Here is a 12,461-nt window from a genome sequence, read left to right as displayed (position 1 = left end):
AATCATTAGCTAATGATTTGCAAAGGTATCTTTATATTATGACTTTACTTGTTGGGGCACATCATTATTAACTAGTAATTGTAGTAATTTGCACATGAATTTGCACTAACAATGAAGTAATTAATCATGTACTAATGCATATTAGTGCACCTGTCATATTATCTGGAAGTTGAAATACAAGCCTTTGGCTCATTTTGGTAATTAACATATTAATTAACACTATTAGTTAAAAAATAGTTATTAAGGAATTAATCCATAATTACATATTTAATTAAAAACAATTCATGTATGAACTAATACATTACCCTTACAAACTTTTAATTAGTTCCTAGTGTGGTAATCGTTAATGAATAGCTTAGATAATCATTAAGCATAGTTAAGCATGAATTAATGCTTATTAGTGCACCCGTATTGTAAAGTGTTACCATTTTATGAATCAATTTATAGTTAATTATTAATACATTTTATTATATTTAGCTTATTAAATATAGAATATATTATATAATGATATAATATAATATGGCACATTCATCATTCAAAATAATTTAAATGACATAAAAAATATTTAGATTATAAAGTAATTTTACTGCATATTTGTATTGACTAAGATGTTTTATATATAATTTAATTTACATATAATTAGAACATTTCTTATATAGGACATGTTATTGAGGTTCACCCTTAAAAAGTCCTTCTTTATGAGCCACATTTAAAAAGACTCATTGTGCACACAAAGTGGGTGACCTTTCTCTTTAAAACAATATGAAGACCAAGACCGAGCTGACTAGTATAAAAGGCCATGCTATGTAAATAGCTTAATCACATTCAGAGCCAAGAACGGTTTCCTGTTTGCTTTCTACAGTATTCTAGTAAACACAGCGTCTGCTCCGACAGGAGTGGGACTGGAGACCATCCAAGAGAATGGCAAACATTATGCAAACTCTAAAGTTGAGCACATATGTGAAATAATAATAAAAAAAAATACCCCAAGCTCCAATATGCCAAAAGTGAAGCAGGAACTAATGAAAATATTTGGACAAATGTAATGGAATTAAAGCAATAGTTCACCCAAAAAAAGAAAACCTGTCATTATTTACTCACTCTAATGTCGTTCCAAACCCGTAAGCTGTTATTTTTTTCTGTGGAAAAAAAAAAGAAAAAAAAAAAGAGGAATCTTCATTAATCTCCGCCAGAACCTGTTGTGTGTGATTTGAGAGCTATACAACAGAGGGGGAGATTTAAAATTGGGTCTGTTCCTCATATGATTTCTGAAGCCTTCAAAAATGTTGTAAATATCATTCTTTTATTCTGCTTTGTTGTTGCCTGGCCAAGAGAACCATACAAATTCTTCAAAACATCTTTTGTGTTTCATGGACGAAAGAAACTCGGGTTTTGGGGATGACATGAGGGTGAGTAAATAATGACTTTTCCTTTCTGGCTGAACTATCCCTTTAAGGTGATGTAAGCAGCCAATCCCAAACAAAGATAATGCCTCGTTCCAGTAAAAGTAGACAAAAGGATCTGAGACTGTCAGACCTGGCAGGTCTATCAGTATCTCCATGTTTAAATCTGATTCACACTGTATGGCATTTCTATTTCTTGCATCACGAAGCTCGCCTCTCACCCACTCTCTTTTATCTCTGGAGGCTTATCTTCGCCAAATGCCTTGAATAAACCTACCTGTTCTCCAAATACAGATGCTTGTACAGTACACAAACCAAGCGACTCGCCGTTAAAGATCACGCCAGACGGCCAGACAGGCTAAAATATCTGCGTTAAAGGGAAAGGAAAATGCCTGGGCCGGTTTACCTGAGATCTGAGTTTGCCCCTGTGGATTGAAGGAGTTCGGCGTGGCGTTGAGAGACGGCCGGGGACTCTGGGTTTGCACGGCAACTCTCATGGTGGTCTGGCGTAAACGCTCTAACTCGCTCAGGCGCTCGGAGAACAGCGGAGGTTTTGGGGGGTCTTCCATTTTCTGTCTGTGTCCTACCGAACAATATCAGACAGAAATTGCAGTTAATACACCTACTGCTCGATTCTGACCAACTTTGAAGGGATGTTTCGCCCAAGAATGAGGTCTATCATCATTTAAACACCCTCGTGCCGTTCCAAACCTGTTTGTTTTTCTTTTTTTTTCCCTTCAAGAAACTCAAAAAGAGATGTTATGCAAAATGTTCACGCTGCTCTTTACTATACAGTAAAAGTAAAAGGGGATGTAGCATTTAAAAAAGCACTGTAAAACTAGTCCATGCTCCATATTTAAAGTCTTTTTGAAGGGATTTGAACATTTTGTGTGACGGAGAGACATAAACTCAAATAAAAACGTACATTTTGGACAAAAATCTATCGTACGGCTTGTAGTTAAGCACAAAAGTGGTACTTTTCTGGTTTCTTTGCTTCATTGTATGGAAAAGAGCAAGTTCGTAGATTCCACAAAATATCCAACAATGACGTTAGAGTGAATAAATGATGAGAGAATTATCATTTCGGAGCAAATTTCACTTTTAAAGGGATAGTTCACCAAATCATGAACATCCTGTCATCATTTATTCACCCTCATGTTGCAAATTTGCAAGTTTTTTCTTTCTTTATAACAATGAAAGTGAATAGGAAGACTGGTATCACAAAAAGCTAGTTCATACTCTATATTTCTTAAGTCTTCGAAAGTCATACAATAGTTTGTGTGACGAAGAGATGAGAACCAATGAGATTTCAGAGCTCAAATAAGAACAAACATTTTGATACATCTATTGTATTATTGAGCGTTTTTATGGTAGTTTTGTACTGTTTACTTTTATTGTATGGAAAAAATTAAGTTTAAAGATTCTCCAAAATGTCTTGGAATGGCATTAGGATGACTAAATGTTATATTATTATGCTTATGTTAGTCTTTTGTCCATTGAGACTTCAGAAGTCAAATAACAGTTTAAATTTCGAACATAAAGCAATCGTATGGCTTCATAATGTGAAGTATGGACTATTTCTGTGGTACTTTTATTAGTTTTGTACACTGTTTGCATTGTCTGTAAAAGATCAGTTTGTAGATTACCCAAAATATATTAATAAGACAAAGAGAATAAATCATGACAGAACTGTTATTTTTGGGCGAACTACACTCTTAAAGTGACAGTACACCAAATAATGAACATTCAGCATCTATACACAACCTCAAATTGGTAAAACCTGATAGATTTGTGAGAGGAACAGACCAAAAATTCATTCGAAATCAATATTTACTCTCTGCCTTTTAAAGTGTAAGAAGATCTACAGCCAAAGGCAAGATTAAAATGACTGTTCCTCTATTCCTACCAAAAAGTTATTGAATTGACATCAGAAGACATGAAATAAAGCACACAGGTAGAATAAAATGCATTATAATGGTACATCCAAAGAATAAAAAATGTTTCGAACGACATGAAGGTGAGTAAATGTATCACATTTGGGTTAACTGTCTCTTTAATGGACAACCAACAATTAAACTTCATTATTTAGCAAACAACACAGCAAAAGCAATGTGCAAATCAGTGTGTGGGTCAGATGCATCTCTAATCGCAGAGATCTCAGTTTTCACAATAGCGACCAGCACACAAAAGGAGGGGAAGTAAATCGACTTTCTACCTTGCCTGTACATGTTGTTGTTTTACACCGTGGCATCCATCCAAAAGAATTCACAGTCAAATTACACAACTGCTTTATTTCCCTATTATACCTATCATGCTTGAAAGTATGTCTGTGAGTCACGACAAAAGAATGACTCGCCAATGTTTATTCATTCATTTCCCATAAAAGAGGACAGACTCAATCCTCTATCCTGCAATAAAGAGTACGAGTCACGCCATGCCCCCGCGTCCACCCCCTTACCGGCTCGGACCGATCACACGTGAACCACCCTTTCCAGTTCAAACCGAGCTCAACATCTCTACTAATTTCATTGGAACCTCACTGTTGTGTCAATACCTGAGATGAATATGTGTTAAAGAGGGACTTTGTGAGTCTTTTTTTTCCTTGCTTGTCTGTCTAGGCCTGAATAGCTTGTAAAGTAAATATCGCACAGAAGAAAAGAGCAACTCCTGCAAAAGCTTGGCCGCTCTCCAGTTGGTTCGAGACAGAGCTACCTCCAATCTCGCAAAACCTGATTGTGCTCTGGAGTTTAGTTGAGCAAACACAGCTCCTCATTCACAGGCCAACGTTAGCCGCACACAAGAGCACTTTGCGTCGGGAGCGTGAGTAATTCCCTCAAAGTATTCCCTCTCACTACACTATAAAAGAAACAATCAATGAAAGGGAACCGGTTTCATTTAGTTTAAAGGGCCGACGTGAATCTGGCCTCTGTGTGTGTGTGCATGAAGGTGAGCTGCTTGCATGTTATTTATGTTATTATGAGTGACCAATATTTTCCCCAAATGAAAATTTACGAGAGATATCAAGGCGCAGTTTCACAGACAAGGCTTATGGGGCTTTTCCACGGCATAGTCTCGGTACGGCTCACTTGAGGTTGAGGTACCGATACTAAAATGTGACATGTAAACACTGCAGATCACCAGTGCTCGAAGTGGGGCGGCACTCACCGGTTCGCAGTATCAGCACTTCTACATTTTACTCGTACGCGTACCTGCATTGTTTCTTGCGTACCGCTACTTCTCGCATGTAGCAGGTACTCTATACCACTGACAGAAAAAGTGTGACGGACGTTTAACCCCTTATTTATACTGCACATCTGCGGCGTGTTGCAGCGCGTTACGGCTACCAGAGCTGATCGCGGCCACCGCAAGCGTGATCAGCGCGTATTTTTTCCGGTTCGCATGTTAAAGGACAACTCCAGCGCAAAATGAACCTTTGGTCTAATTACACATTGTTACCTAGTCAACCGTTATCTGAGATTTGTTTTCATGATTGCCGAATGTAAATAGTTTTATCTCTAAAAACAGTTTAGCCTATAACGCTAGTATAACGCTAGTATGTAGGGCATAGAGTAATATAACAAATAAAAATCGCTTGTTATTACCACTAACAAGGCTCAAAATAGCCCCACACTAACATGGTAGCATAATAAGGGTCCCTACATTCAAACCGAAGCATTGAGAACTTTGTCAGTATCCAAACAGTTTAATAAGAAGATATTTTATACACACAGTCAACTTCGCGAATACAGGAAGAAGCCATCTTGGAAAAATAGTCTCTACCAGTCGATCTACGAACGCCGATCCATGTGCGCTGGTGAGATGTGAATAAGGTGATAAGGTGAGCGCGAACAGTAGGCTACGTGTACATATTGAAGAGAAGAAAACGGTTCGTGTTTGTGTTTCTTCCGAAACAACGGACCATATGAGATTCTGCACAGTCCAGCGCACTTGGATCGGCGTTCGTAGATCGACTGGTAGAGACTATTTTTCAAAGATGGCTTCTTCCTGTATTCGCGAAAGTTGACTGTGTATATAAAATATCTGCGTGAGCAGCAGTGAAGCGGGGGTTCGGGCCGAATCTATTTGTGTTGTCCTCACACTCATTTAAAGTGAAAGCACACTTTTAATGAAGAAAATAAACATGATTTGACACAAAACAGCCCAAAATGCACAGAATTTGCATATCTAGTGTTTTTTTTTTTTTTTTTTACAAGAACTGGAGTAGGCTACGTCAGAAAAGAAAATGAAGACTCAAAAATATTTATACAAGATTTAGCCATTTAAACTTGTCTTCAGTTTGGGTAAAACTATGTGTTTTATAAATAAATAAAACGAGCAAACTATATAAGCTTTCTTTTTGTTTATGTAATAGCAGACAGGTACATGCCCAAATCAAACCCGAGCATACTTTTTTTCAATGTTTGCTGTCTTGTTGAAGTATGACTGAAAAGACAATATTAGAGCTGTTTTCATGGTTGTTTTTTTGTTGTTTACTATTTACATACAATTGTTGTATACCTCTTAACAAACTTCAAAAATCAACTTTATTAATGACCAACTTCTAAAAAGAGAATGTTTCTTTCTAAAGAAATGCGCACACACATGCACGTACACACACTACTTGTTTAAATAGATTTATGTTGTTAATAAATAACAATAAATAATTGTTGTACCAGCAATATTTCCAAGTCTTGTTTTTAGAAATTTAAGAAATGCCATGATTTGCCAATGCAAGAGAGTACAGGCAACTTCCCCTTGTTGCCCTTATCAAGTATCTGCCCTGTTGCCCTTATCATGTGACCAACAGTATCAATAGCCCTAGTATTATTATTGTCCAACCTGTATAATGCATGAAATGTGACGAATTGCTTTGTTCCTTTTATGGATAAAAGCGTCTTCTACAAATGTAGCCTAATAAATGTTATAATAATGATGATAATTAATATTATTATTATTTGCGGACACACCACGTCTTTTAAGTCAGGTGACTGTAAAAGCGCAAAAACCCGTTTCCATTGCAGTTTTGCGAAATATTCCTTTTTCGAATGCCTGAAAAACCTCCTCATGCGAGCGTAAAAACGTTTTTGCGACAAACGGGAGTTTTTGCGAAATTGACGTGTTTCCATTGAGCGTATTTTCATTTCGCAATTTGAAGGGTAATGGAAACGCGCCTACTGTCATTTATAAATCCTCTCCCGTGGCCTCATGGGATAGTAAAGTGTCCATCGTATGCATACTTCAGAATCTCACAGGAAGAAGTCAGTCATCCATGTGCTTTTTGCCAACTCTTTTATGAGTACTGTGAATTCAGACATACTTCTTTTGTCACTGTTTTGCTGCTGCTATATAGTAGGGAAGTTTGACTTTTCAGATGCAGCCATTGTTTCAAAGCAGTTTGGCGGCAATAAACAGGAAAATAACAGAATCAGTGATGCCATCTTCACCAAATATGATACAAATTCTGCTATAAAACAGCCTTAAAAAGACAATATTGTCATTATTCAGCTCTAGTCAGTTCAGTTCAGAGTGTATTGCTCTTTGATAGCGTAACGGAGGCCACTGAAGATGATTTATTGGGAAAAGCAGACACTGTCCTACAGTAAGAGTATGGACTTTTTTAGAGAGAGATCTTCTTGAGAAATGTTTATCAGGAGATTTCGGTAACACTTTACAATTAGGCCTCATTTGTTAACATTAGTTAAAGGAGTAGTTCACTTTTAAAAAAACTTTTGCTGATAATTTACTCACCCCCATGTCATCCAAGATGTCCACGTCTTTTTTTCTTCAGTCGAAAAGAAATTAAGATTTTTGATGAAAACATTCCAGGATTTTCTCCATATAATGGACTTCATTGGGAACCAAACGGTTCAAGATCCAAATGAGAGTTTCAGTGCAGCTTCAAGGGGCTTTAAACAACACCAGACGATGAATAAGGGTCATATCTAGCGAAACGATCGGTCATTTAAATAAAAAAGTTTTATAAGCACAGATGCTTGCCTTGCTCTGTTCTGTGATGAGCGTCCGTGACTCTTTCGAGTCTTTTGGTTCATTCAACGAACCAACAATGTTTTTTTTTTTTTTTTTTTTTTTTTAAATGACCGATGGTTTCGCTAGATAAGACCCTTATTCATCGTCTGGTGTCATTTAAAGCCCTTTAAAGCTGCACTGAAACTCTCATTTTGGACCTCGAACCATTTGGTGCCCAATGAAGTCCATTATGGAGAAAATCCTGGAATGTTTCAATTTCTTTTCGACTGAAGAAAGAAAGACGTGGACATCTTGGATGACACGGGGGGTGAGTAAATTATCAGCATTTTTAAAGTGAACTAATCCTTTAATGTACTGACTAACATGAACAAACAATGAACAATACATGTGTTACTTACTGTATTTATTAATCTTTACTTATTCATTGTTTGTTCGTGTCATTCCAAGTGCAATATCTAATGTTAACAAATACAAAATTAGATTTTAAAAATGTATTAGTAAATGTTCAGAACAAGTAAAAAACAAGATTAATACATGTTGTAAGTATTGTTCATGTAAACTAATGTAACCATATTGTAAAGTGTTACCAAGATTTCTGATTACAGACATTCTGGAAGGGGACACAGAAATGTTTGATAACCCAAATATTTACATTGGATGCTTTTATCCAACACAGCTTACAGAAATGGAAATCACTTCAATCACCGTCTACTGTGTCTAATGAACATGTTCAGAGCACCGTTGAAGAGGACAGAAGCAAAAGACTTCAGGATTTGAAATTTGCCAAATTTCCATGATGAAAAAAAGGGATGCGAACGATTCAGCATGAACGAGAGGAAAATCCCTAATTCTCATATCCCATGAGACATGCAGTATCCCCTCATGTTTACATCAGTGCTAAAAACATCTCTCAACGGTAGAGCTCAAACATTCAAATAAACACGTCTCAAATAAAGTAAAATGATCCTGTCATGGCAAAAATGTTGAATATTTCATTTAAGATTGAGAATCAAAACTAAGCACTAAAGTAGTCTTATTTCTTTATTTTCATGCAAAAACGCCTTAATAAATAATACGGGCGTATAAACACAGTGTGCCAGCAATGCTATGTTAAATTGCCATACGATAGTGCCGTGACCCACAATAACACCCTGCGCTCATTAAACACCAGCACGCTTTCAACATCAAATATCAGTCAGAGAGCATCAATCACGCCTCGGCGACACAGGGAATAAAACGCATGGAAGAAGAAAGGGAAACATACATCCGTCTAGGTTTCATTTCTTTAATTGCTGTGGCGCGGAGGGCCGACTCCTCTGAAGAGTGAAACAATGGATTATTTCACATGGCAGATCTCTCGAAATTAGCAAAAAAGGAGGGGGGGGGGGATTTTTAAGGACAGGACGAGGCCGAACGCCCGCTCAGTCGTAGGATCAGAAGTAGACGGAGAGGGGGAGAGAAATGGAGAAAGCTGACGGCAGCCAAGCAGAGCTGGAGTTTTGCCAGTCGCCTGTGTGGTCCGTGTGTTTCGAGCTCCAGGAAGTGAACTACGCCAAGAAGGGGCACACATGCTACTAGAGCTTTAGAAATCGATGGGCCGACTGCAACAATCAGACACCACGCAACCGTACTACTACCAAACAACCAAACTTTTATTTCAGGGCCAACACGTATTTGTTTGAGGGGTGATCCAGGGCCAGAACGGCTCTGTGCCGTAATGTACTGTAATTGGATGTGAACTAACAAAAAAAAAAAAAACTCTATTTGACAATACAACATGCGCATAAGGGCCAGAATCCTGGCATGGCTCATGATATGCATCTATCTAGTCAGATTAGTTGCTATCATATTTTAATGGAGGTCAGAGTGCTTCTGTTTTGCTGTAATAACACAACTGGAGTTAATGCACAAGGGTCAGTGTGTGTGTGTGTGTGTGTGCTACTGTTGAAAAGTTAGTACATGAAAGGGTCAGTACGTTTGTTTAAGAAATTAATTATTTTATTCAGCTTGGATGCATTAAATTGACTAAAATCCTGATTTTTTTTTTATCATGGTTTCTAAAACAACAAAGCAGCGAAACTGTTGTCAACACTGATCAATTATAATATTTCTTGAAAAGCTGCTTTTTAGAATGATTTCTGAAGGATCACGTGACACTAAAGTCTGGATTAATGATGCTGAAAATTCAGCTTTCATCACAGGAATATATTTCATTTTTAAAGTATAGTCAAATAGAAAACATTTCTCTTAAATTGTACATTTCACAATTTTACTATTTAACTATTTTTGTCTGGAGGGAATGACTAAAAGTTTGATGAAACCATCAAAATATTAGGAAAATATTGGTAACACTTTATTTTAAGGTAAAACGTTACTACATGTACTTACTATAGTAATAACAGTAAATTATGTATAATTGCGTCAACAGTTTTGAAAAAGCTGGAGATTGTCGGTAGCTTTTGTAGTAACTGAGCTTCTCTTGCTTCTTTGTCCTTTTTGTGCTTTCTTTTCATTGATCCACTTGGTTGTGGTTTTAAACTCATTTTTGTTTTGTTTTTTGGTTAACCGTCCCTAATATCCCTAATAATAATCCCTAATATAAAACGCGTGACTTTTATATGACGCAATGCTTTTTTTTTAAATTTGATTTATTTACTAGCTAATTTTTTTTTTGCAACTGCAAAAAACATACATTATAACGCAATATTTACAATTTTCCAGAAAATAAAAATAAAATAAAAATAAAAATAATTATTTTAAAAGAATACACAGTAAATTTTACAGGGCCCCCTGCTGGCCCAGTGCCCTGTGTGTTAATCCGTGCCTGATTACAAGTAACTAACACCAAACCAAACCATAACCATAACTAAGTACATGTAGTTAATTATTATTACAGTACTTCTATGAATAAGTACAATAACGACGTCACCTTAAATTAAAATGTCATCAAACTATTTTATTTGTAAAACATTATATTTGTGGGATAAATTTATAATATATAAAGCTACAGATTTTATATTACTATGCAGAAAAATATGCAAGCTCACAGGAAAAAGCATATGGCATAATCACTTATGCATATTTTGTTGGTTCTCTCATGTTTTTTCATGTGTTCATAATTTCTTCATATGACAGCCTGGCCAAAAATGACGTTAGCACAATTTGGCATGTTTCATTGCTTAATCATAAATAAAACAGTTGACTTCGAGTACAACTATGCAATTTACATTCAAAAAAGGTAGGGTAGGTTATTTCAGAGAGGCATGAAAGCATGAGATCCCACCCTTTCTTCAAAGCATCTCCAAAGCCACGCCTCCTTCAAAACACATGAACGTGTAGAGCCAGAGTAAACAAAAACATCACGAGAGATGGCGTTAAACTACCTCATGTCTCAAAGCACATAACATTACAATAATAAGGAACATAAACAGCTTAAAGAGCTTTAGCTGTACCACCTGACTGCTGCAGATTCATTTCTGCGTTGATAGAAACATTTACATAAAAACGCATATATCCGAGTCTGAGGACGTGAACGGCTCTGCGCAGAACGTCACAGGTTGTGATCTTGTAACTACGGTTATTACATGGCGTGAACGCAGCATAATCTTGTTGCTTTGGTTCAGGAGCAACTGTAAAAGGCGACTGCTGTTTGTTTGTCTGACTTTTTTTCCGGAACCAATGCAATGACGAACATTTTTTTTGGATGATATTTGTGCATATTTCAATATTTAGACCACTTTCAACCAGTATGATAAAAAGTGTTTCGGGTAGGCAAAATATTGCCTACCCTACCTTTAATGCATGCTTAGAAACATAATTTGAGGCTCAATGTTGATATTCATTATCTAGTGATAATTGCAGTATATAAATAAAGTTATTGCTGTTGGTAGAAACACTTTATGGCTTCTATCAAAATAACACAGTCTCATCCCAAAAAGTCATATAACTGACGTTTTGGGACGTATTTTGACCATACGTCAATATCCGCCTTTTTAGGGCCCCCTTAAACGTCGGTAGATGGCGATCCCGGGCCGTCATACAACTGACGCTTTACCTTTAACGTCAGTTAGGTGACGGGTTAGGTTTAGGGTTAGGTTTAGGTATGGGGTAGAGTTAGGATCCCTAAAGCCTAGTTCACACTACGTGATTTTAAGCCCGATTTAAGCCCGATTTGCAAATCGTTGAGTCGCCGACAAGTCAGGGTGTTATCGCGTGCAAATCGCGGGCGATTAGCGGACGATTAACGCTCGCCAATCCGATAGTGTGAAAGAGCCAACAACGCATCAAAGACAGCTCGCAGACAGCTCGCAGACAGGTCACCGAGCTCAGAAAAATATCTAGCATGCTAGATATCTCGCGCAGTCGCGCGACTCAATCTCAGTGATGTCATGAGTACAGCCAATCATAGCAACGCATGGGTTGAGGACACCAGGTAAATCTTACTTTTTCTTTTATGCATTTTTTTTTTCTCAGAGCATATCGTCGAGCAAACAGTGTGCAGCACTAGTTTCTGTCTGACGTCCATATTCGCGTGTTGTGTTCTTCTCTGCAGTTTCGCGTCATTTCTGGTTCGTTTTATTGCGTGGTTTTTCGTGACAAAACATGGTTTCTAGACCAGATAGAATCGTGTTGTTGTCAACTCGTTATTTGTTTGATTATTTTCAGGATTTAGACCGTACTATAGTACTGAAACAGCTCTCATTGAGTCACAAATGATATGCTCTTATCATCCGATCGTGGTTGTATCTCTATGTAGTGCGTTGTTAACTCGTGTAGTGAGTTACCTCCTGTTGTGGATCAATCACGCTGTGTTGTGTGGTGTGAACAGCTAAACAACTTGAACACTCATGATTTCACTGAGAGCAAGTCATGTAGTGTAAACTGCATAAGGGGGCCCTAAAAAGGCGAATATTGACGTATGGTCAAAAGACGTCCCAAAACGTCAGTTATATGACGTCTTGGGATGAGACCGGGTTGATCAAAAACACCGGGTTAAACACAAGTTCCTTTTCACTTAACATGCTAGTAGGCAGTAGACAGCATGGCTGTTCTGGAACAGAGCAACAACTG

The 12,461-nt window shown here is 37.3% G+C and overlaps 1 protein-coding gene across 3 annotated transcripts in view; it reads right to left on the bottom strand.

The window, feature by feature from the left end:
• The window catches only part of runx2a (RUNX family transcription factor 2a), an 84,697-nt gene that overhangs the window by 19,520 nt on the left and 52,716 nt on the right, over nt 1-12,461 (bottom strand). For 2 of the 3 annotated variants that reach the window (XM_039660853.2, XM_089120094.1), the window contains exon 6: nt 1,810-1,986. The exons of the other annotated variant lie outside the window; for it this stretch is intronic. In XM_039660853.2, coding sequence (XP_039516787.2) covers nt 1,810-1,986 — 177 coding nt within the window. The remainder of the gene's footprint in view (nt 1-1,809; nt 1,987-12,461) is intronic. 3 annotated transcript variants of the gene reach the window in all.

This window comes from Pimephales promelas, chromosome 15, assembly GCF_988280905.1.
Source record: "Pimephales promelas chromosome 15, fPimPro1.hap1.1, whole genome shotgun sequence".
Classification (NCBI taxonomy): Eukaryota; Metazoa; Chordata; class Actinopteri; order Cypriniformes; family Leuciscidae; genus Pimephales; species Pimephales promelas.
The sequence above is the reverse complement of the archived record's forward strand: the minus strand, read 5'-3'. Positions and strand labels throughout refer to the sequence as shown.